The sequence below is a fragment of the Amblyomma mixtum genome, chromosome 2 (assembly GCF_055824585.1).
Source record: "Amblyomma mixtum isolate Tamu chromosome 2, ASM5582458v1, whole genome shotgun sequence".
Classification (NCBI taxonomy): Eukaryota; Metazoa; Arthropoda; class Arachnida; order Ixodida; family Ixodidae; genus Amblyomma; species Amblyomma mixtum.
Window position 1 is genome coordinate 60,440,523 of NC_143013.1, and position 26,508 is coordinate 60,467,030.

General features: G+C 44.9%; 1 protein-coding gene across 1 annotated transcript; it reads right to left on the minus strand.

Moving 5' to 3' along the window:
* Positions 1-9,258: 9,258 nt before the first annotated feature.
* LOC149359479 (protein SpAN-like) lies at positions 9,259-24,858 on the minus strand. The gene is made up of 11 exons (XM_089571688.1): positions 24,483-24,858; positions 23,669-23,734; positions 21,803-21,968; positions 20,725-20,851; positions 19,278-19,344; positions 18,177-18,374; positions 16,306-16,435; positions 13,115-13,234; positions 11,684-11,790; positions 10,456-10,577; positions 9,259-9,898 (listed from the first exon to the last, which is right to left on the minus strand). Exons 1-11 carry the CDS (start codon positions 24,546-24,548, stop codon positions 9,769-9,771), a joined length of 1,299 nt encoding a protein of 432 aa, XP_089427814.1. The 5' UTR covers positions 24,549-24,858; the 3' UTR covers positions 9,259-9,768.
* Between the last annotated feature and the right edge of the window lie 1,650 nt (positions 24,859-26,508).

The following is a 26,508-nucleotide window of genomic DNA, read 5'->3' on the forward strand; positions in this document are numbered from 1 at the left end:
CGTTTTATTAGGTTTGGTTTATTGGGATTTAACGTCCCAAAGCGACTCAGGCTATGAGGGACGCCACACTGAAGGGCTCCGTAAGTTTCGACCACCTAGGGTTCTTTAACGTACAGTGACATCGCACAGTACACGGGCTTATTTTAACATGCAGTTAAAATTTTATTACGATCAAAACAAAAATAATAAAATAGAGAGTGGGAAGGAAAACACATTTTACGGTAAGTAGCGAAACGTTTGGAACAGGTAAGGGAATACGTCTCCTTATTACAGGTAGTGACCGCAGATTCGGACAATCAGAGGGAAATAACCAGGAGAATAAAAATGGCGAGGAATGTTCACTTGGTAGATACTCTTAGGTCATGAACAGCAGACTGCCAGTACCGCCCGAGAAGAAACGATAAAAAACTCGGACGATGCTTAACATACTTTTCAGAGTCCATTATGATATAGTTAGAGATCCCTCTCTCGGAAGTAGTCCTTTTATTTCACAGAGTCATATATAGCGGCAAGTATTCATACCACTGCTGGTGCAGTGGTGAAGCGGTTAAGCGATGCGCCAGCTTGTGGCTCTTTCAAACACAGCCACCGGTGTGGCTTGTGATACCTAGCTTGCCAATCCCGTGCTCCCAAAACGCTCATGCTTGTAGAGACAGTTGCGAGTTCTCGTGAACAGGACCTCTAAACCTCTAATTCGTTCGCATTACTACCTGTATCATGAGAGTACTCATCTACGGGGCAGAAACTTACAACCTGAAGTAGAGGCCGTAATTTAAATTGTGGCCAGTGGAACTAGGTATGGAAGGAAAAATGACAGATGTAGCATTAAGATGCGGAAACAGTGCACAGTGAGCCAGAGAACAAATGCAGGGAAATGATATTCGAGCTGAGATCACGAAGAAGAAATGGGCATGGCAGGGCTTGTACATAAGAAGGGAGGATAACTGATGATACCATATGCTAACAGAATGGGCTCCAAGAGTGAACGATGGTACCGGGGCACGGAAGGAGGTTTGAGAGAGAGGGGTTCAGATTAGGAAGCTTGCGAGGGTAATATGGTCACATCCTAGCTGAAATCAAGAAGAAAACGTCAAGGCAGGGCATGTGGTACGAAGGGAGGATAACTGATGGTGAGATTCCCAACCGTACAGCTATCATTCACTGATGGTGATGATAGCTGTGAGAGTATTGCTTATTGCTTGAACATTATAGTCGTCTTCCTTAGTTAAAGCTGATTATCAGTTCTGCAGCGATATTCTGGATTCCTCTACAATTTCTCTTACCGCTAATTCGTAATGGGCTTCCTCTTCATTAGTTGCTTCCGTTCCTTCTTCATGTCTAGCCTAATTTGAGACCTTTACATTCTGGGATCGCTACATTCCACCTTTTCGAGGACCTCCCCACTCACATGTCTGGTCATAGGTCAACAAATTTGTGTTCCCTTTTCTGTGACAGGGAATGCGGAGTGAAAGAGCCCTTTTTCCCATCTACATTGCACCGGTAAAAAGTAAGTCGGTCTTCACGACATTGCACTCATAGCTGTCGCTTGCTGCGGCAGAAGAACTCGTCGCTAACACTGTCTGAAGTTACAGCGCGCGTGTCCTATCGTTTCAGCCAAATACAGCCTTGACGACGTGAGCCTGATTTTCTTTTTGTCTGTCTAAGCCACCAAACTATGAGCTGATATTTCGACAGCTATTTCAATACAGGCTCCCAGTAATTTCTCTTGCGTCTGTTTTTCGTGCTCTAGGTGAACCGAAAGCTGCTCGGTGAGTATAAGACACCATGTTTTGATTTTCAGACATATGCACTTTACACCATTCATAAGAGTAAAAAGGTAGCCTTGTAACTACCTTCGTGCGCTCTAAAGCTGGAGAAGACTGATTCTACTTTAATGTCATTGTATTGCAGATTACCTCAGTACATTGGCTCAACTAAGGGTGAGAAACCTTGCAAGTCTCAGTCCTTTTTTTTCGTTTACTTAGAGCCTGAAATTGTAATTCACATAGGCGTTGTGTTTCGGAGGACGGTCAGAGTGAACTCGCGATGTGTTATTTATAAAGTAGGCTTGCGCCTGATTTTGGGCATAATTGTAACGAGAGGCTCTAGTTCAAAAAAATTACTTCTTCGATTCATCCTTTTGCGTGTTTACAACTAGTTAGCTTCACCTTTTGTATCAGAATGATCTACAGATATCGCCTGCGGGTTGTGAGCTCCGACGTTCACAGGCGGTCGCTATGAGTGATAAAAGGACCAAGCAATAGACCGCGAAAAGAATTGTACCAAAGATCACCGCAGAGGAGTTTTTTCTGCCAACCTCAGAGACCAAAGTCCGTCCTTAGATGCAGTAACAAAAAAAAAGCGAGGTATCTCAAGGTTGTTTAAGTCTTAAATGTCGGCTGCGTAGCAAGCACAAATAATAGTTTGCTGCTAAAAGTTTTACAGAATTGCTTTCAAAGCGTTTCGGTCAATGATCCAACCCGTGCATGTGCGCTTGGTCGCAAAGCCGACCGTATGTGCTCGGCAATGTTGCTTGCGTTCACCTAATAATACCTTCATGCCGTTGTGTAAGCTTGTTTCTCAAGGGCGCATTTTAACACGTCGAATATATTATCCCCTTTCACAGCAGAGAGCAGTTTAAAATACCGAGAAGCAGTCCAGCTTACAAGACAAGACTGTGTACTCTATAGCTGTGCTACAGTTATCTGGCGTTCTTGGCTTGTGGGTTTTGTCCTTGTTCTTTCTAGGCTCAACGTGTGGCGCCAGACGCAGTTGTGGACACTTTCGACAAAGGTAAGTGAAGTATAGCACCCTTTTCGCTTTTTATGCATGCGAAATTTGCAATTAACTGCTAAACCTTTATTCTTTCTATACTTGATTTAGGTTTTATGGGAAGCTAGAATAATCGACATGAAGCGATTTCAATTAGTCGTAACATCCTACCGAACTTTTTAGGGTAAAAACTTGGCCAATTAGAGATACGGTGCGCCTATATGTGCTTCAATATGAAAAAAAAAATGAATATCTCTTGCGATGCCTAACACACCCGAGAGCCCATTTCACGGAAAATGAACGGCTTTGTAAAGTAAACAAAAAAACACAACCGATTACTTTCAGTTGCAGTATTGAAGGGATAGAACAGAATTTAGTGTACCTAGCCGCGTTTCGCATTATTTTACTGGACGCACGCATGCTATCAGGTAGCACAAATTTATTGAATGGTAATGCGCGCATGTAACCGGAAGGACCGAAGAAGAAAGTAACATGTAATTTTGTACAGCAGCCAAAATTCAAACCGCATATACAGAAAAGAACCTACAATTTAAAGTCACCCGCGAGCATAAACGTACGCACGCACACGCACAACAAAGGAAAATAAGATCACCAATCGAATAGCAGATGCTCTCATTCAATGGAAGTTTATTTGCGCATATTATCAAAAAGGGTTTCTAAAATTTATTAAAAAATAACAAAAAAATTCTCAAGTTTGTACGAAAGTTTGTTCCCGCTTATAACGCTCACGACTTTAGATGGAAAGCGAATGGATGAAACTCAATGGCAACTATGAGGCATGAATACTATTGTTAATGTTGTCACATCATAGGATAACTTGTGCCCCAAGCATGATCCTTCCACTGTAGCGCTGAACACTGCGTGTGTGTGTACGATCATACGAATTGTTCCCGCATGAGTTATCTTCCTGCATCAATGTGCAGGAGGTTCGAATAGATAACACCAAATAGGAGCCGCACGCTCACTCTGTTTTTCAGACCGCGTTGCGGGAATTTTTTCACTGCAAGGAGCGGTGTATTCATAAAATGTCTCAGGTACTTTGGATTTCTCAAACTTTTTTTAAAGCCTAGTAGGAACTTTCGCAATACGGCTACTACTGTGAGGAAGTTGGCATTTATGTTTGTTTTTTTTCGCTGAGCGACATCCCAATTCGATTCTATTCCCGAGAATTAAAAGTACAATAAGTATTTAGTAACAATTATGATGTTCTTGTTTTCATCGTAGCAAATTATCTTTTCAAACATCGAAAAATTCTGTTTTTGTTTACAACAATAATTGGTCAAGTCAGCGGGACAGCTCTATGCGGTCCATTAACACCAACTGGTTTTTAAAATGTTGTATCGTCAAAATATAGTTCTTTTGAAGCCTGTGCTCTGCGTGGTTCACAAAATGTATGGCTTGCATAACAGTGGTGCCGTTAAGTTTTGAGCATGATTACACTGATGTATTCCTGCATGTTCTCTTACAGTTTACGCCGCTGCTATGGACGCCATCATGGTAAGAAACAGCTTTGAAGCACTAATGTACTACGTGATAAACAGCCATGTAGTATTCTCATCTCTGAATATTCAAAGCTCGAGCCGATAAACAGTTTGAGTCGCAAGGGGTTCGAATGTGAAGCGCAGTGATGGAATATTCTTTGGCCGGTGTTCGCGGAGCGCAATGGTCTCGTCGATCGCTTTCGGAGGCGATGACGTATCTCAGTGACGTATCTCAGATGACGTACCACGAAAAGCTGAAAACTTGGTAACAGTATTTAACAAACGTGCTTTGAGCTTTCCGCATAGAGACGCTTTGTAATGCAGCGAAAGATTGATTGGTGTTTTAGTCTTATTTGTTACCAAGCGAGCATTAGGGATTTGAATATATAGTTTATCTGAGGATGTTATCTGCCGCTGAAGAAACGAAAGAAGCCATCGCTAATAATAGTGTGCATTTCTGTTCCGATTTGTAGCTACGATGTAACTCGGCATCCTTGTGGACAGGGCACTATGTAACGGAAGATCAGTAATTGCTACATACATTTTTTTATCCGTGCTACGAATATGAAGGCAACTACGACAATGTACAGACGTGGAAGGTGAGGTTATTCTGGTTACGTAATTTACAGACATATTTAGGTGTCACTCGGTAATACGAAATGTACCACTCGGCTCCTGTCTTGATGCGTAGCTAGCTACAAGGCAAGGTTTCTTTTTAGCCTTTGTGCATTTAATAATGAACGGGAAACTGCGCCTGCTCGATGCCTAGAACCAACTGGAGGTTAGCCCTTAGACGGCTTCAAACAAAAGAGAAGACATTTGCTTCCCACTGAATAACTGAAAAATTATTCTTGGCATGGCCACATTCGCAACAAGCATTTTTATGGCCGATATCAGTCTATCTGGACTGAGCCTTTAGAAGTGCATTGTTTTTCTAACCAGCAAATAAGCTTTTGTAAACTTAGTCTAGCTGAAAAAAAAGGAAATGACTCTGATGTTGATGTAAGGTGAATGACTAGAGATGGGAACCTGAATGCACCAATGACCTGTGTGGCCGTAAGAAACCACGGCCGTATTTGGATTCGTGGACTAGACAATGCACGTAAAAAAAATGAGGCGCATTTGAAGATAGTGCACTGAAAGGGCTATCACTCGCGAGATAATTTTTTGGCTTCCTTTGTTTTCATTGGAGCTCTATCAATAAAAAAATTAATTCACAAAATGCTCAAGACTTCCTTAGGAACCAACACCAGGCATTGGTGAATTAGATGTTTTCTTACCTTCCAGAGGATTCTGGACGACTGAGCGGTGGTTTGGAAGAATGTTCTTGCTTTCCTACAAAGCCGTACAAGAACAGCAGTCCATGTGGAGAACAACATGGCATCTACGATGATTAGGAGCCACGAAAGAGACAGATAATAAAGCTTAGGGGCTGTGTAGAATATACCGTTATTTTTTCTGTGTAGAATATACCGTTATGTTTTAATGCGAGAACATCCCTTGACTGATTGTGTGAACACCCAGCCGGCACCAGAAACCCGTGGCAGAAACGCGGCACGCAAATGGCAGGATCCTGGTGCAATAGGCCACCGGTGTCCCCACCGACACGTACCTGACAGCGCTATTGAGGTGTCCACTGACCCAGTCAGCCAGTTGCACTTTCCTTCGCTTTTAAACATCATAAGAATTTTTTAGGTGCTCCCATAATTTCTTATCACCATCCAGTGGTGAAAAGTGAGCTATCCAAAAACTAACATGTCATTCAACTACTTCAAAAACTACGCACTAAAATCAGCGACAACACTCCTGTTCATGCGACACTTATTCTGAAAATCTACGCGCCATCCAATCTTATTAGCTAGCGCCTCCCGCAACAGGGAAAAAAAGGTAACAGGATAACCTCACGACATCCTGAAGCATAATTTTACTTGCTATTAGTCCTAGTTTGGGAAATTCTGATATTTTTTGCAGTTTGTCATTGATGCTGCATTGCCATCCCCCATAAAAGCAAAGCTTAATATCTATTCAGGATGAGTACGCGGATGACTATGCTTATGATAGCGGAAACGACTGCAATGATAATGCTATTTTGTCATCCATTACAAAAGCAAATGCAATATGAGTCATTATTTTTCTTCTTCGATGCAGTAAAGACTACACGGCTGCACTGTGTCGTTTGTTCTTCGTCATCGCAATGGAGATATTTAGTGGCAAATGAGTGCAGCAAGCGGCATACACGCCAAAGACACGGCTAGTTACATAAACTCCCCCGTCGTCCCCACAGTTTTTTCCAGCGCAGCGCTGTACGGAAGGCGGCGGCGATATTCTTGAAATAAAGCTCGGTGCTGGCATTTATGATTAAATTTGCTGATTAATGGAGCTGGTTTCGATTTGTTGAATGTGCATGTTGATAGGTACTGCACGTAGACTGTCTTCAGAGAGTCTCAGATTATGGATGCGATGTCGGGTTAAGTATGCAGGACTTTCAGAAAAAAATGTTTTGTGCTCTGTTGTGCGACATCTGGGATCCTTTTCTCGTCACGTAAGCATCGCTAGTTTTTCCCGCCGTGATTTATCTGCTGTTTTACGTTTCTGGATTTAATGCCAACTTGGCGTTCACGTTTAATCATTGCGGAACCCGAGAATTCGCTTCTCTCTTGCTACTGAGACAGGCCATCGCTCGTATGAATATCCCGAACCACATCGCCCTTGACGCTGACAGCCACATCGGCAGCACGAAGCTTGTCACGTGGTGAAAGCTCGTGTCAGGTAACCTGCGAAGAAGTTGTTGGCATGAACGTTCCTGCGGCCGAGCCTCAGAACACCGTTGCTACTAAGCGTATAGACGACGTCAAGAAACGCACAGACACGTTTATTCTCGGAGTTGTGCTAGGCGGTGGTCTGCTCGCCATAATGCTTCTAATTACCGAAGAGTTACTCAGCCGACGCGACGTGAAACAGGTGGGTTTTTCCGATTTCTGCTGTCCCGATGAGGCGAGGATGTTACTAGAAGACATCAACGTCAGTGCTGATCCTTGTTGGAGCTTTTACGACCACGTCTGCACGGCCAAGCACCATGATTCCTTACGCTCGAGTGCATCACTCGAGTTGGATGACCTCAAGATCGAATGGGGCGTCGTCGAGAAGCTGCCGAACGTAGCTAATACGTCCATAGGGCGGACACTTTGGGAACTTGGTCAAAGCTGCTCCAAGCAGGACTGGAGTCTTCAGTCTGCATTGCCGGAGTTCACGAGGGCTGTGCTCGCCGCTGCCAACCTTTCTCGATCTGAAACGATTTTGGAGAACCTCACGAGCCTCTTCCAGTTCATGGCCGTCATAGAGTTTAGGTTCAACTCACCTGTAGCAGTATCCATGAGAGACGACAAGCTGGACGTGTCACACAATGCGTCTGCTCTAATGCTGCGGTGGCGTGGAGTTTCGGTGAAGGAAAGAGTGACTTCCTGCCGGGCATGCCTGACTGCTGTTTTGGAAGCGCTGCACCCTAGATCTGAAGTTAATGAAACACTAGACCGACTTGAAACGCTTAAATTGCCCCCTCCTGATTACGATGAAGATGAAGACACAGAAGAAGTTAGCCTGGAGGACATACCGTTCAGTGGCTTGGAGAGAGTGGCATGGCTTGCCATTCTGAGGAATTTGATACGTCCGATATATCCCAGCGCCAGAGTCTTGAAGCGGAAGAGAGATGGCAAGATTGATAAAGTGTTGCGGTCTTTATCTTTAAACCTTACTATTGGCAGCCTCTATGTCATCCAGCACACTGTGACCGAGCTCTACACTTACACTGAACACTCAAGCATATACGACGCATTGAGGGACAAGCGCTGGTGCACTGCTAAGACTTGGAAGTTGCCCGCCATGGAGGAGGCGTTTCGTGCGCAGGTCATGAGCAGCGCGGAGACTGCAGACCACTTGGAACACGTCTTTGCTAGGATTAGGGAGGCAGTTAAAGCCAAGGTATCTTCCGGCTCTCTGTTCGCTGGCAAGCGAGACGTCAGCTCCGCAGAGAACCTTCTCAACCAGTTCGCGCTTGAGCTTCCTGATGTCGGCGACATCGTTGACCGCCCACCGCCCAGAATGACTTACGCGTTTCCCTGGAACTTGCTCTTTTCTCGCTCATTCGACTTCGACATCACCCGCCTTCGAACTGCGCGAAGACAGCAGGAAGTTCAGAGTGATATGGCATCGCCAGGCGTCACGCGACGTGGTCTCAAGATCGTCGTATACGCTGGAGCCTATGCAGATCTTAGGCTTTGGAAGAAGGACACGCGCCTCATGGACCTGCCGGTCGTCGCAGCCAGCATGGCCAAGGAGCTGTGGTCAGTGCTCTTTGAGAGGAGCATTCTGTGGTCCAACAAGACTGTGCAAAACATTCTAGACTTGGACGACTGCATCCGTCGCACCCACAGTGGTACAAGCAGTGGGATCGACAAGTCCGTTGGAGAAGTCGACCACCGTGGTCTGGCCGAGTGGGGAGCAGCGCTCGCCACTGTGGTGGAAGCTGTGGACACGACCAAATGGAGCCGCGAGGGGCTTCTCGCCGAGAATACACCGATATCGGAGGGGCGGCTCTTTTACCTGAAGTGGGCGAGCTCTAAATGCTATGCTCGGTTGCCCAATGGGTTCGTGCGAACGGATAGCATCGACGCACCGCTAAGACACGTGGCGGACTTCTCGGCACGCTTTGGTTGCCCCGTGGGCTCACCCATGAGACAGCGGACTTGCGTAGGTTAGCAAGACGACGATTTTGGAATGGTGCTGTTTTGGGCATTACGTGTTGGCGGGCAATCAGGACGCGTGTACGAGATGACGTGCGCCGGGTGCGAGAACAGTGCGTACAATGGTATCGATGATCGAGTGCTGCTGTTTTACGTAACTGGGATTTAAACTTTAAAGTATCCGTTTGCACATTAATTGCGCTTATAAGACTAAATGGGGTGAATTACCCACACAGACTTCAAACAGCGTTTATGAATCTCCCAGAGATCACTTTATTCAAAATTCCGCATACAGGGCGTGTTGTCATTTTTCAACTTATGAGTTCTTTCCAATGCGGAATAAGTTGTGGCACTTTGAAAACGCGCATTCAAACATTAAAATGCCGTTAATTGAAGCAACTAACTAGCCTTGCTGGATCTTTCTTTAAAAACATGCATAAAAATACTACAGTGCTGTAACAGCATAAAAATTTTTTTGCAAACTTCACGTGAAGGTACATAAAGAGCTGATTACACGTCAGATTGATTTATGCTACCGTTCTTGTTCCCAGTGCACGAGCGCTTGCTCAAATGCAGGTGTAGGAAGGCACGTGATTATAAAAAAAATAAATAAACGATGTAATAGTTTGACGGATATGTTTTAGCTTTCTCAAGCCCTCTTTGTGGTTACTTGTTCACTATTCCAGATTCAGGTGAACAGGTAGCGGAGAAATGTCGCAGATGTGTGTGCAAAAACTGTAGCACTCTTATTTATTCTAAGCTGGGACAAATTTGACTTCAGCGGCGAAGCCACGCTTGAACTTAGCGTACGGCCGGTACTCGATGATGACGTCACGGCCCACGGAAGTGACCACGTTTCCAGGCTTGATTTCATCACTGCAGAACCTGCATGCGTAAATCACGATTAGTGGCGTTAATAATAAGGGTTCGAAAAAAAAACAGCTAGTTTTTACTCAAGTCAGCTGCGTGGCCCAGCCCTGTTCTGTATGTTGCTTTTTGTATATTGCCTCTGAACGATCATGATAACTCTGCAGTCATTTCTCGCACACCTCTCGTCAATACGTGACGACGTAGTCAAGTTTGCACGCATGTAAAAAGCAAAGGATGTGGAACGTTTGCTGTCGAGAGTGAATATGTTAGAGAATAAAGCTTCTGAAGAAAACCATTAAAGTGCGATAAAAATGACCGACGTCATTGCCGTGAACGCATTTTTCTAGACAGAAAATAGTTCATGAGTGTTCACAGTTGATAAGTCCGGATAGTCTGTGAGCTCTCAGACGGGGCACAGCGGCGCATGTTACACTGTTTCCCTCCTGAGGACTTGTAGTGTGTTAGAAGACCTAGCATGTGGTTCTGGATTGGTGAGCTCGTGAGTTTTGAAGAATACTGCACGTTCACCGCGCCATTTGATGAAAATCACCGTCAATTTGACGCATACTCACGTCTGTCCCAGATACAGCGACTGCAGTCTGATTTCGAATCGGTCGTAGATGCAGAACCTGCGAACCCGGCCGTACAGGTCGAAGGCTCGGAACGTGAGCTGTACTTTCATGTTGGCCGGAGCCTGCAGTTGTGTGACGTAGAAGGATGGTAAGAACTGCGGCAGCTGCCGCTCATTCTACACCATGAGACAACAAGCAACACTTCGGATTTTTCAGCAATGTCTAACAGTGAGCTAAAAACCCCTAGAGGCAATCGTGAGGCTTCTTGAAAACCGTTGTGTTCTCGAAACTGCAGCACGGAGAAGGTGTATGCAAACGGATAATTGTTGACTAAAGATATTTTCACCGAGATTATTTCATTTCCCAGCTCAAAGTGCCGGAAGTCATGGCTGACAATTATGTCACTTTGACTGTAGCTCAGTTATACAGATAACCAAATGCATCACGCGGTTGTGCTGCTGTAAAGTACAGGCATTCCTTCCGCTTTTAATTCCATCCTGTTTTCGTGATGCGCCACCCGACTTTTAACACGGGATCCCTTCAAGTTGCCTTTATAATGTCTGCCCTTTTGATTCTGCCAGGTTTTACTAAGGCGTACGTTGCGCGTTCAAGTGGTATTGACCTCATACAGGAGACAGTAGCTCATGCATGTCGAACTCAGGCTGAAATATAGTTGTAAGTCTGAAATCACAACATCTTTCACGAGTGAAGTCGTTTATTCATCAGCTGGCGCCTCGGCCGTTAGCTCTTACGCGGTCTTGATAATCCAGCGAGCGCAAGTTGCCCAATCAGGAGCCCAAGATGCAAATTTGCTCAAGCCGAACTGCAGGGTTAGTTGTTCTCACGTGCTTCACTTCACCACAACGCACAAAAGGCGAACACAGACGGATAGAAAAGAGAACCAAAGTGCTTTTTGTTGTCGTTTCTTTTGTCCACGTTGATGTCCTCAACGCTATGGTGAAGCGAAACTGAAGATACGTACAGAGAGCGCTTTGATTCGGACGCCTGGAATTGTGCACTTTGCCGCGCAGTTGCCAGATGAAGAATGGGTGGAAAAATTCCCAACTTTACCTCTCTGCATACAACAGAACATGTGCTGCCAACTAGCTGCTACCCAAGTCAGGATAACGCAACCAATTGTCCCGTCCCTTAGTCAGTACAGGCCTTAGCTTTCTCCTCTGGCTGAACAAGAGATCGAGGTTCGAAGGCTGGAGGAGGGAGAGAGTACCTGTATCCACCAGACACAGACGCCATCCTGCGGCCTCTGGTTCCTCGGAAAGCCGGGAGATGCGATCGTCTTCTCACGGATCACGCGGCCGCCGCAGTTTGGCCGAGCTGCGAAATAGATAAAGATATAAGCTGACTGGGCATCTATTTCTGCACAACCAGAAAGCTTATTTTCACTTTACGTGATGTAGCTTCTAAAGACAGAACGGAAATTGACTGAGGGAGTTGGTCCCGGCGAAAATACCGCAGGACAGTAAATTGCGCCGATGTTCTTTAGCATGGAACTTTTCCCAAAAAAGATCCCATTTGATATCTCAGGTAGAATCATAGAAGTACATAGACGCTGAACTAACGAATGAACATGGTAAAAGCACATCATAGCACCCTCCACAGGCATTTACAAGTAATTTGGTTTCATTAGGCGCTCACTCTCAATCATATGTCAAACTTGCACCCACAATAAACCAGAGTATGCACCGGTTATTTGGAAAGACCATTCAGGAGCTAGAGGTGATACAAAATTGGGCAGCTCATTTCATCAGATTCAAATATAACTCAGAGCTCAGCTACTGACATGAAATCTTCCATTGGTCTACACCCCTTCATATCTCGATGTTTATATTTATATTCACATGTTTTGTTTATTGTGACCTGTTATCACATTCTGTTCTCCCATCTTAGGGAAAGCTCCATCAGGAGCCCGGAAGGGTAAATAAGTATTGATGATGATGATTTCTTGCCCAGATTTCCTGATAGCGCCTGTTGGCGCCGTCTATCGGCCGCGAATTTCGCACGCCTTATAATTGAATTGAAATATTTCTATTTGTAATTAAGGGAAACCTTGAGCCGCCGTTAAATGGTACAAGAAGATGCTAATGTTGCCGGTCTCCTCTTCCTACGCGCGGCATAATCTGACATAATATGCCCCCTACGCACGCATCGCAGAGTTCTCACGGCGGTAGGAAATCAGTGGGGTGTACCAAACATTCAAGCCGTCCACGGCAATTTTTGATGCTCAGCGCCATGCAGCACGTGGTGAAAGCCGCACAAACTAGAAACGGTTGTTCAGATTTCTTGGGCTTATGTGTAGTTAGAGCTTACGCTTATGACGTGAATCTCAGACAGAAAGCCAAACATAATAAACGACCAAGACTAAAAAAATTTGGTATGCGTCCTTATAGTGACAAAAATTTTCGTAGCTTCTGTCAAGGCTCATAATCCATGTTTTCTATGACTTATGAGTGACAAAAGAACTGTCTAAGAGTGCCGCTTTCTTCATACTAACAACGAGCTCTGAACTCAAGAGGCGCAATGATCGCTTTGAAGGAATGAAATAGCCTTTGGCGAAAAGCGAAGCGGACTCGCACCTGTCACAGAATGGCATCTAGTCGACCATCATTTCAGGGGCAAGTGTAGTTTGGCATTTACTCACCGTAGTACGATCGACGCAGCCTCTCGCATCGCTCTCCCTCAGTGTTGGGCGGGCAGACGCACTTGCAGGTGTTGTCCACGAACCCTTCGTTGGCACACTCGGGCTTGGTGGTGCACGCCGCTGCGGCGTTAAAAGAAAATAAAACGTGTCAGACCACTTAATTATACAGAGTGAGGTCGTCATTGCCTAGAGTGGTTTCAAGGAAATGATTTTCTTCTTCAATTTGGCGTGTTGGGTGCTTGGGTTGTTACGACTTTAGGTGAATTGAAATTCTGCCTGCAGTTTTTTGCTGTGTGCTTCGTCCGGCGGTTGCACAACTTCGGCCAAAAAGGTAGTTGCTTATCGCTACACAAGCATGCATCCTTTGCTAAACGCAAAAAGATATCCCCATTACGCCTGGCTCTCTTTTCTTCGTTCACGTTCTCCTCTCTCCTTTGCGAACCGCTCTGCTCTAAACGCGAGCCTAAAACGCGATGTTTCCTTCCGTATATCTCCTACTGTATGCATAACATATCTATATCTTTATTAAGTAATAATTGTTATCGTTAACATCAACGTCATCATTATTATTATTCCAAGTTCCTTGTCACTGGAGATTTCAACGCACTCGTAATAGACTGGATTAACTGTACTGCTTATCTTTACCACCATTATGCGGCTCGGAAAGCCGCGAGTTTGCTGTATTTTGCCTAATCTAAAGATCTTCGTGAAAAGAACTCCGGGAGGAACTACTTTATGAGTACAATGGGCCTGTTCTCATATCAACAATACTATTTTGTACCGGCCCGCCGGACTTTTGCAATTTTTATGTTTGTTTGTCATGTAGCAGGGGGCTGAGGCCCTGTCAGGCAACATTGTGCCTTTAGCCTCAGCCCCTTCTTAGGCAAATGTCTAAGCAACAAATAAAAAGAAAGAAAGAAAGAATATTTGTTCTGTAGCAGTTTCACCATCTGATGTTCACTTTGTCATCATCATCATTATCATCAGTTTAACCGCGTCTATTACAAGATAAAGGCCTCTCCCATATCGCTATAATTAACTTTGTCCTTGATCGATTTTATCACCTGTTGGAGGGATACAGGAGTGGATTCCAAGAGAAGGCAAGCGTAGCAAGGAGTGGCAGAAGTTAGGTGGGCGGATGAGATTAAGAAATTTGCGGGGGGTACGGTAGCCGCAGCTGGCAAAGGACCGGGTTAATTGTAGAGACATGGTAAAGGCCTTTGCGCCGCGGTGGGCGTAGTCAGGCTGATGATGTTGATGTATATTTTCCAGATAGCTTGAGAACGTGCTGGACTTGATTGGCTATATTCATTGCATAGTATTCTACCACTGTTACCACCGGCCGACCTCTCCACCTTTTCCTCTCATTAAAATTCCTTTCTATTCTCATTGCATAGCATCTTTACGAGCTGATTTATTTCGTAGATGTTGTTTATTTAACCTATTTTTCATTCTCCATTGATCTTTGTGATTTTTTGTTCTTTCGTGCCAGTGTGACTGCTTTTGTCTCTTCTTGTATATACTATGTCACATTTTCTTCGTTGTCGACGTTTTTCTTTTCTGTTCTGCATCTCTACTTTTCTTTCCGTTTAATATCATTACGTATCTGCAATTTATACCATACTCTTTATATCTTGCCCGTACATCCGTATTCAAACTTACCCGTATAACAGGTATCTCTCTGTTGAGATATCTGGACGCCAAGTGTCTACATCACCCGTGCCGTCAGGAGCGACGCAGGGGTACGTATAAAAACCTATGATATTTTTATGATATATTAGTGATAATAAAATTGATTGCCATCCAGTGTTAGCCAATGACCATTTTTTTGTTGTGTATGAAAAGTGTGAGTCATCAAGTATTGAAAGAGGCTTTTAAATTCGTTTATGACTGCTGTACCAAGTAGGACATCAAAATTAGTTTTGTGAAAACTAACTGTAAGACAGTGAAACATAAAAATTCATCATTGCGATATAGTTACATAATTAAGCAGAAAGCAGTCAAGCGTTCCTATGAAGAAAATATCTTGGCGTCGCAATTACCGACAATCGGAATTACAATAAGGTCAATTTCTTAAACAGAAAGGCAGTCAATACTCCTTGTAACGGCAAACTCGCGCTAAAGAAACAGAATTTTGGCCTACGTTAGTACACGCAAGTATTATCAGAGACGCTCACCGTAAAACTCAAATTAATAAATTAGATAGAATCCCTAGGCTAGCAGGCAGGTTCATTTTTAAATATTTTATAAGAACGCATTCGGTTACTGAGGAGCTAGGTAGAACTAATCTTTGTCCATACAACGACGAACAGCACGCCGAGAATCGCTTTACGAGCTTAGTAAAAAGAACTTTAAGTTGAGATGAAAATATCCTCGCGCCTATCAGTTTTACACACCAATAGTTGGCTCGTTCAAATTTAATTTTTTTAATCAAACTATTCTTGAATGGAACATTCTCGGTGCCCAGGTTTTCACAGCGTGCTAATTTGATGCAACTTCTGAGCAGAGGTCGGAACCGATTTTCATGCAATGCCTCTGAAGTGTTCATTATCTGATCTGTAACAGCCTGCAAGGGCGACACAGTATAGCAAATAAATAAACAAATGCTGCTATTTGTCTGACTAACTTCCATCTTTAACTCCTGATCATTATTTGTATCGTAATGCATCGGTATGTATTGGATTTGCACTCAATTTCTGTCAATTTTTTTCCGTCTTTCCAAAGTTGCCCGGCGGAAAGGCTCTCACTGTTCCTGGGCATTGTAAATGAATAATTATTTGTTATTGTTATTATCTGCACTGTCGACTCCTTTCGCCGTCTTAATTTTAATTCTACTCTCATTTCTCCTACGCTTTCACATCTTCTCCGCCTCGCCTCCAATCTCTCTCTCTCGCTTCAACTGCCTTGCGGGGTGTCGACTGTGTAGCTGGGCGAACAATTCGCCTTGCTGAGTCAGGCGCAAGATATACCGAGCCCTTGCTTTGAGTAAAATGGCTCCATTGGTTTCAGCCTCGGCTGAAGAAACAAAAATAATGCGATGAGATGGGTTAACTTGAAGCGAATTGCTGTGTGGGCTTTGTTGAAGCCCTCGATGGAAACTTGACGCATTTCAATCCGGCGTTTAAATATTTCATAGAATATGAAGCCCTGTGGACTGGGTTCACGCATGCAGCTGTTATAGGTCTGCTCACCGTCGCACTGGTAGAGGAAGTTTGCCTTGCGCCGGTCGCGGAACGTCAGTCCGTTCTGTCGGCGTATAAGCGGGGCCAGCAGCGGATTCACCGGGCTGAGTGTCTTCATCTCCGGCGAGGCTGCGAACGCCTGCATGTATTCAATTCACCGTTGCAATTTAACACCCCCAAGAACATCGCAGTGGTTCATTTGAGAAGGGCGTAGTGCGTTGACGAGCAAGAATCTGCGTCCGGCATATTCACAGCAGCTGCATCTATCTCTGGGGCTCATGATGTGACGCCATGTTTATTTCCGTCTCGTGTTTATTGTAGTCCCTCACCGCCAGCTCATATCTGTAAGCGGCTGGCTACCGTCATCTATAGTGGAACTTAGTCAGGGTGCGAGCGTTACTCTACGCGAGGTTACCTTGGCTATTGGCGTGTAGGGTAGCAAGAGTATTTGTTTATTAATCCATTGTTTGTCCTTGTCGTCTCGTCTTACTCTACGTACAATGTCGACTGAATTATTTAGCTCTTTACCCTGCCACTAAAGATGAACGGTCCGAAGCAGGTTTCATTTAGCACTGGAACTCCAAGCAATTTTCATGGTGGTCTGATAATTTGGGTTACACAGTTGCGGTCAGGAGAACACAGCGACGTCAGCAAAATATGTTGTCTGTCTAGTTTGTCGGTATATTGTCTAGCCACGATGAATTGTTGTCAAGAGCGAGGCACAGAAAGAAGACAGGACGAGCGGTGGTCCTGCATTACTGTGTGTCGTCCTTAAGCCCAATTCATTCCAATGTCTTCGCCTGTCCTCCTAACCACTCAGTGGCATGATTACGTTTGCGTAAGCAACAGAGTAGGTTTAATAGCTGACATTTTAGCATACCTGTATCGTCAAAGACATGCAGCACGTGCATGTCTAACATTCTTTGGCGAAAATTTTGAATGTTATATTGTAAGGCATTGCTATGTAAATATTGAAGGCAATCGTCCATTCATCCGATGTGCAGCAAAATCTTCCTTTTGAAATTTTTCCATCACTCGCATCGAAGAGTTGACTGCTGCAGAAACCAATGAGGAACACTTTTGACGACAGCAAAAACGCTCATAACAAAAACATTCAAGACTACCGACAGGACGTCTGTGTATGCTATATTGATTGTTGTAGTGAAATCTTACCAGATTTGAAAAACAAAATTGCGTTCATAAACTGCTTCTCGCTCAAAAATGATTTTATCCAGAATTGTTGGCTTTGTTTGACCCAATGTAAAGACATGTTGTGTTCCGAACTGCTGTGCATCAGTAAAATCCGAACATTGTCCGGCAGAGTAGCAACAATGCTGCCCAGCTTCACAGGAACGAACGCCAGTACATTCAGACAGTTTTTAATCAACACTAGAAACCTTTATCTGCCAGTGAGCCTAGCATGCTACCCTATTTGACTGCGATGAACTTCAGTGCGAAGCACACACGCACAAAACGGTGTCCAACCAACAATCGTCCACTCAAGACTATTCACAGTATGTCTCCAGTCCAGCCTATCTTGAGTCCAGTGTACGTGAGAAACAGTAGAAGCGCCTTCGCCCCCTAATAGACAACCGCCCTTTAACAAGTAACAAGTGCATTAATGAGATTAGAGGAGTAGTTAGTGCCGTCTCCGAGCACAGTTCGGAGGGCCTTTTGTATGACGTAAAAGAGTAAACATATTCAAACGATGTCTTCAATGCCACGCATTGTACAAAAGGAATTGGAGGTGAAAGCTTCTAAAATAGAGCACCCACCGCAGTGATCGAGGCGCTAAGGCCCTTAGCTGCTGACACATAGTTCACAGATCCGATACCTGGTAGTTCTGTCCTGCCAATGTACACGCGCAAGAAAGCACGTACCGTCGGTGAGTAGTGCATGATCGAGGTGTAGTCGTATCGGGCGCCGTACTGCCGCTTGTTCTGGTCCGGGTCGAACTGGCTGCGCAGGCCTTCCAGAATGTTCGGGTAGTTGACCACCACGTAGCGGCTGCGGTCGGCGCGGGATTGCTCGTGCAGGAAGCCGATGGCGTGCCCGATCTCGTGCACCACAGTACCCAGCTACAGAACGAGACAGGTGCGAGAGTTATGGGATTACGTGCCCCATCTGAAGGAACCAGCAAAGAAGACGCGGTCTGTCCTGGCGCGTTAAAGAACCCCTGGTGGAAATTTCCTGATCGCTTCACCACGGCACCCCTCAAAGCCTGAGTCGCTTTGGGACGTTAAACCCCAATGAACTAAACCAATCGTCTCCTATATATATGCTCGAAGTGCACGTACTCCAACACGCATGGCCTTGTGCAACACACCCCTTCCACAACGTCTCGCCAGCTTTCTAAATATACACACACTGATGCAGCTGGACGCAGCATCGTCTTGGAGCGCTGCCAAGTTATCTGAGTGAGCCACCGCCACCAGCAGTTCTGACAAAACGTAAACGCGTCGTACCGTTACTGGCGCGCAGCATCTTTGCGCTCTGCCAAGCTTTGTGCTGCGGACGGCGCCTACGCCGACGGCGTGAAACTGAGGAACAAGCTAAGTGGAGATAACGGACTAAAACAACAAAGGGACTCCTAATCCACTATGCGTTGGCACTGAGATCGCATTCGAAGCCGTTGATTCCTGGAGCTACTGATGGCGCAGACTTCACACAAACGAACCTGGTCTGGTGACGTCACATTCCTAAAGCCAATAAGCTTTCTCCACTCTGGTGGCATGTCTGATGACGTATCTGCCCGCGCTAGCCTGTTAGGTTGTTTCTGGGCGACGCAGGAACATCGCCGAGGGCTTTTTGCTCCGGTAAGGCTCCTGTGCTAACGCATAATAAAACCACCATCGTTACACAGGTGACCGCCGGGAGTCATGCGCACGAAGCCTATGAGTCGCTGTTGCAGGTATGCCCAGAGCGCGCACCCGTGTATGACAGAAGCAATGGCCAATTTGACCGTCTTTTATGTAGCTTACCGTTTCACAGCCATCCCCGATAGAGATAGGCTGAAGAGAACCGATATGGCCGAAGCGGGACCAACACCTGCATGCGATAAATTCAGAGAACGTTACTAAGGCGCCTCGTGAAACAAAACAAACGAAACCAAAACAAAGCAAAAATGAGGATAAACCGCCCATGAGGAGTACAACAGCGCATAAAAACTTCTCAGGCACCAAAATTCACCAAATATTCATTAAAGATGCAGTCTGCTGTCTTTTGTCGACCACATATTATGGAGATGTTCGGGAAACGCATGCCTTGAATATATATTAGCGATGGCACATTAATGATGCACCTCTTGTGAGACGCAAAGAAAAGCGTTCAAGAGAAATTTAGACAGCTAAATTTAGCAGAAAGACAAAAGCTTTCACGCTTCGTACTCTCATTGGTCCTGAGTTTTTGTTTTCGTTTTCGATGCATCTATGTAGCGTAGTTTTCGAAGCATGAATGCGAGTTTTTCTTCAAGCGCACGAGTGACAACTACGGCGCCGACAGCCACAGAAGAAAATACTTTGTTATAGGTATGTGTCAGTTCTAAAGAGGCCATCAAAATTGATCACAGTAGACGTAATTTTATTCAGAGGTTGATCTTGTTCGCGTAGTGGTAATTGAGGAGAAGAAGAAAATCAAACAAGCCAATCGTGCATGGCGGTTTATATACTCAGAACGCTTCTTCTATTCATATTTTGCTTGCTATGTGATTGCAGTGCGCTTTGCGCTAAATAGTCCCTATGTTATGCTTGACGGTTTATGGGGAGTTTAACGTCCCAAAGGCTCTCAGGCTATAGCGGAGACCCTTCACTACGGCATCCGTGATAGCCTGGAGTCAATTTGGGACGTTAAACCACCCATAAACCACAACATAGGGATTTCAGGACGCAGAACGGCTGGTGCAAGAACGTCTCTTGACATGTGGGCGTCCCTTTCGTAAAGTGAAAAAAATGTTACTTGCCCTTTAATTGTGCTACAACTTAAATCAAGGTAATCGTGCAGCTCGGCTCTATTCTACTACTGCCACCACGGCTCACCAACTAAGAACAGGAAGGATGAAAAACTCATCCTCCCCACCCAGAGAGTATGGTTAAACCAGAGAGTGAGGTAAGAATAAAAAAAGAGAAGCCCAGCTATCTGTGGTGCAATCACACTAGCTAACAGCAGGCAGAGTACAGCAGGGCTGGTAAACCGAAGTACTTGCGCATTAACTTCAACAGATTTATTGGCGCTACCATTTTTTACTGCGAAGACAAACGCGATCCGACCGGGTAGCGCATGCAACTCTTTCTTGAAGGTTGTTCAGGTCAACTCAGTGTTAGGTGGAAGGGCGCTCAGTCGCGTTAGGTCCATTGAACGAGTAAGGCATTATTGTTTGCTGTCTGCCAATGCTCGACAAAGCAGGGAAAGAAGGACAGAACGAAAACGCACCCTCTGCCCCTGATGAAGAGTATGAAGTCCGTGGTGGTGTCGTCCTTCTCGAGCTCGCGGAATGTGATGCATGAGTTGTTCATCCAGTGCGCGATGCCCTGCCGAATCAAGTCCGCCTCGTTGACCGCTGCGAAAATTGGATGCAGATGGTCAACTAATGAAACAAAGGTAGAAGTTCGCTTCAGACGCAAGTTGGCAGCGTTGTGCATCAAGTCCAACATTCTTGGATAAAAATTTTTATATAGGAATATTGCAAGGTTTCGTTATAGAAATATTGAAGGTAATGGTCCATTCTTCCGATTGGTAACAAAATCTTTCTTTTAGAGGGTTTTCACCTTTGGAATCGAGCAATCAAGACTGCATAAAGAAAGCAATTTGAACGCTTTTGAAGACAGCAAAAACGGTAATAAGAAATTCAAGCCTGCCGACGGGAGATCTACGGATATATTGATTGTTTTAGTGAAATCTCACTTTGTGGGTGTTGATAGGGACAGATGGGTGCTCTTTGCATGCGAATGTTAAAAACTGATACAGACAAATAGTGACCTGTTGCTCTTTAGGAACGCAAATTGGGTCCTTGAAGCATAAGTGGTGGGCATGCTGTCTGACACTTGTGGCATTTGAGTGAAGCGGACGGTCATACGGAATGCTAGGGACTCAGAAACATTATAATGGTACTATAATAATATTGCTATTATCATACTAGCAATACGATTATAAACATTAAAATTATGCAGAAATTTAGAACCGCAACTCCATGTTTTAACGAAGCAAATTTATTCCGCTTTCAATAATTTCATAGAAACTGTTTCACTGGTCAGCTACTTGGCTGCCTAAGGTAAATGATTTAAAGTTTGAAAAAAATTAATGCTGAAAGCAAAGCTTTTTCAGCTTACGTTTGCTGCGGAAGATGGCTGTAAATGCAGCGTCTATTTCCCATTACAATCGCGTAAACGGCTTATTTTTGTTGAGTGCCTGTGAGCCGTGTTGGTTTTTTTTCCCCGTTCATTCCAAAAGGAATTAGTCTAGAAGGAATTAGACTCTTGCGTCTCCTATTAAAAGAGGGCAGAGTACGTACAGCTCTCACTGATCTTGTATGGCACGATGCCCCCGGGCCAGGTGATGGTCCGGGAAGGTTCCAGCGCGTACATGTCCAGCAGGTCTCGCTCGGTCATCAACATGTCTCCCTGGAACATCACCTGGCCGCCGTCCAGCTTTGGCACCTCGTGCAGCATCTGTTGATACTGCACAGGGCGTATGCGAGAAAAAAAAATGTTAAGCCTATGAGCCGGTAAGCCAACAGGAACGGCAAATATGGAAGACGTTGGTTTCTCCGCCGGTCAAGGACTCCGACCTGAAACACCATGTCCTGCTTGTGGTATGGAAGGCGTTCGGTCGACTGACAGAATGTTCAGTAGATCAACGGATCGAATGATTTATTTAGCAGGTACCAATTACAAGAATAAACGTTCAGCTTCAAATGGACGTCTGGTGCGCGACACCAGTCAGTGAAAGATTTTCACTTCTGTAAAGTCGATACTTAATCCATATAGATAAACTAGATCAGCACTTTTTAGCGGGAAAAACTATTCAGCACTGCACCTCTTTTTCATGTCTGAATCGCTCTTCAAATTATGCAAGTTATACAAAAATCTATAATCATTTACAGAATATTTTTATGTACGAGATTCTGCATACTGTCTTCTGGTTCCTGTTCCGAACACTGCCTGAATCCTGTGCAGCAAGGCGAAGTCATCCGTCCCCAAGAAGTGAGGCTAAGCATACTACGTAGCTTGTGTTAACGTGTTAAAAACTTTCATCGTAATTCCACCGGCAAGCAGAGCACCACTAACTTTAGTACAGCTTTAGCGAAAGTATTAAGGCTAATAGTAATAATAATACGTCGCTTAGAGGCTATAAGGCAATACGGTGCCAGCAGAAGTTCTTGAAAAATAAAAATAAGATAAGCGTGCTATATGGACCGCAATATCGATAAAATATCATTTAAATTGAGAAAAGCCCACTATTACGAAGCCTGTCGTCTTCTACTTTGCTCGTTGTTACAAGTTCTACTGCCCCTCATTCATTTCAATAAGGCTGCGATGCTGGTGCTTAGAATTGGTGGAAAGTCAGGCCTGAGGATTCTCGAGCTAGCCAGGCACATTCGTTGGCACTTATAACCTATTCACGTATAGCGCCAGCGCTTCCGTCCCCATGAATACTTAAAAAAATAAAAAACTCGGGCTGATTTCTCCTTGTAATTTATGTGCTTTATCTTGGACGTCACAGCCAGCGTTGAGAAATATTTAGAAGGCACCTGTTGCCTCTTCTAGGCTCTTGGAGTTTGCTCATGCAACTATAGTACGCTGTAGAGTATGTCAGCTGATGTGTCGGGTCACCTCGCCCCCCAACCCCCCCCCCAATCATAGAATAATTTTTGTGAAGAAACTTTTGTAAATTTACATTTAAGCAAAACAAATAATTCAGCACAATTGCTGGTCATGTATTACGTGCGCATGGTCGCTTCCTTTATGTGTCAGTTAATGAAAACCCGTCAGGATTTCTTTTTGATTAAATTCATTTCCCGCGAAGAGTTACCGATTTTCCACTGACTGATACGTTAGAAGATCGGTATGTTAGCTTTGTTCTACAGGTATTCACTGTTGCACACACTTCAATCAGATTTAACGGCCGAATCCTACACGAACCTAGTTTCTGTCTGGTAAACAATTGTTATTACTTCTGTCCTTTAGGAATGCATGTCTCTCTAATCATGGATTCAATCCGATTGCGAACGTCTGGCAGACCCGGAAAACTTTCGGCAGAAGTATTATGAACAGTTTTACTCTATCAAAGGACACTAATGTTACTTGCAATACGCTTTGTATAATATTGCCTCTCGAAGCATAACAAGAAAACAAAAAGATTCGACACTGATGCTTACCATTTGTGTCTTCTCTCTTTCATCCTGAATTACTTCTGGCTGCCCTGAGGTCAGATGTTGAATTGTCTGCATGGGAGCAAATTTAATAAAGCGAAGGTATTAGTACTTACTGCAAACAGCACGCTAGAAACGGTGTTCAGCTTCACCATTGCATTCTGTAAAATGGAACTACAGATAAACATTGACCAAAATGTTTTAGGGGAATCCCCCAAGGTGGAGTAGATTTGTAATAAGGGAGTAATTACTCATTCTGAGGCCAAAATCCTGCCGTCGTACTTGACAGAACACAGGTATGTTGTAAGTTCTTTATCACTGGCATTACTTTCAGAGAATGAGAGCTCAGTGATCAGCAATGCACAGTTTTACAAGGCCTGTTGTGAAAGGATGTTACGGAACACAGTTTACTAACCTTCCTTGTTAATTGGGAGTATATTTAAAAGAGTTCGAAGCTTCCCCATTCAAAAGGAATGATGTCAAGAGTCTCGTTCTGTCCGGAACTTCGGAGGTGGTAGATACACTGATAGCACAGTAGGCAGTCTGCAGCGATGTTCACAAATCAAGCAGCTGGAGCCTCCTATAGTATATTTCCCTAGCTTCACGATTGGCGTTGTCTACTTAGTCCGCCTGCGGTAAGCGCATTTGATAGGCGAAACGTAATCCATAAGATCTCAAGAATGCTTTCTAGAGCTCTGCACGTCATAAAAAGCCGCTTCACATTACATTTGTTCAGCAATGGTTTAAGCCATGCCTACGTACCATGCTACTAAGAAATAAGGCGGGAAAAAGGCGCAATCAGCGGCCAGGGTATGCTTACCTCTTCGTACTGCGCGCAAGCCAACCCAAGAATCAATGGTAAAAGCGCTGAAGCTCTCGGAATCATCGTGATATCAAGGTATGCCTTCTGTCAGCAGGCAAAATACCCAGTCGACGGCAGCAACGAGGGAAGGCGGAATTATCGCGCGATGCTGACACTGGAAGAAACTTCTAACTCCGAACGACCAGCAGCAAAGCAGCCATACACATGGGGGCGTGAACTTTAGAGCAATGCAGTATCCAACGCAAGCCGTTCGGCTGAGTACAGCGAATGCTAGGTCATTTCTGCTGCCCTGTTGAACGTCCAACTAGAGAACTGGCGCTGCAGTAGGCTTCGGCGCCGGTTTCAGCTTATACAACTTTCCATCAGGAAGCTAGTGTCGGAGCGGACGCCAACGCGAGGGGAACCCCGAGAGACGGGACGAGAAGGGCACTTCCACCCCTTGGCGACACATGGAAAGGAAGATGATAACCGCCGACGCACCCTCGCGACCCTCTGGTATCCTGGGCGGTGTCTCGGCACGCCGGGCAGGGGGCAACGACGAGAAGAGGAAGTTGCGACGGAACTTAGGCGCGGAGCGCTTGGCTGAGGAGGAGACCAAGCCCTGGCGCTTTCCGCAAGTGGTGCCAATGTTCCGCCCCCGTGGTGACGAGGCGTTTCGAGTGTCTAAATTGTGCTAAGGGCTTGCACACAGGAACAGGGTGATAGGGGCACGCCTTACGCCTTAGGGTTGGGTCCGGGTTCCACCACGTCGGCTGCAAAAGTAGTATTGCTTAAATTAGGCACATGTGTCCGTCAAAAGAGGGTGGAAATGGGAGGGCCGCTGAGTGAGACCTTTTGTGCAGAAATGGGACAACCTGCAGATGCAGAGGTTAAGGTTGTTCCCAGCTGCAGGAGGGGTCACCCTCGAGTAATACGGCCTGTAATTGATCCACCATACGAATGTACAAATAATTAATTGTGGTCACCAATCTCTGTCGGATTTCCGTGACCTAGCAATGCTCTACCACCACTGGCACATTCATAAAGTCTCTATCAGCCACTCCCAGCTTGTTTAGTCGAGTTTCTTTATTATTATTATTATTATTATTATTATTATTGTTCATAATACCTTACAGGGCCCAGAAGGGCATTGAGTAAGGGGGGCAAAAACAACAAAATGTGCAAAAGAAACTAATGTACAAGGCAGAACTTAAAGGCGAAATTATACATAGTATTATAGGTACTTATTAGTAGCATGACTACGGGACATACGGCCAAAACAAAACGCATTGGCAACAAAGGAACAAAAGTACACTGGGACAAAGAAAATCAAAGATAGGAAAAAAGCGATGTCATGTGAAATACTTACGTAGCTGATCCTGGAATGGTTGATGGTTGCCGACGCATGCGATACTGTCAGGAAGATCATTCCAAAGAGCGATGGCACGTGGAAGTGCAGATGAATTAAAAGCAAGGGTTCTTCCGTGAATGCGTTTTATGCTGTTCTGGTTATGCAGGCGGCGTGAAATGCGTGTAGGCGTTTCAAGAGGTAATGGAGATGGCCTTGAGCTCTACAGATATATATGAAATAAGCACAAAAGCGCATGAAACGGCGAATGCCTAAAGGCTCGAGGCCGATCTCAAGTTTTATCGCTGTTATGCTGTAGTGAGGGCTGTATTTGCGTGTAATGAAGTGAGCCGCTCTGTTCTGGATGGACTCTAACATGCTGATTAAGTATTTTTGATATGGAGACCATGTAGGTGATGAAAATTCTAGTTGCGGCCGTACGATTGTAAGATATGCCAGTTTTCTTACGTTGTTAGGGGAGGTTAGCAAATTCTGACGCAGGTGCCCTAGTGACCTGCAGGCTTTGGCACAGATGGCTTGAATGTGTGTGGCCCATGAAAGATTATGCGTCAGATGAATACCTAAATAGTTGTACGATAATGCCCGAGACACTGTAGTGCTATCTATGATGTACGAAAAGGTAGAGTTTGTATGCTTGCGGCTGAAAGAGATAATCTTGCATTTTGTCGAGTTAAG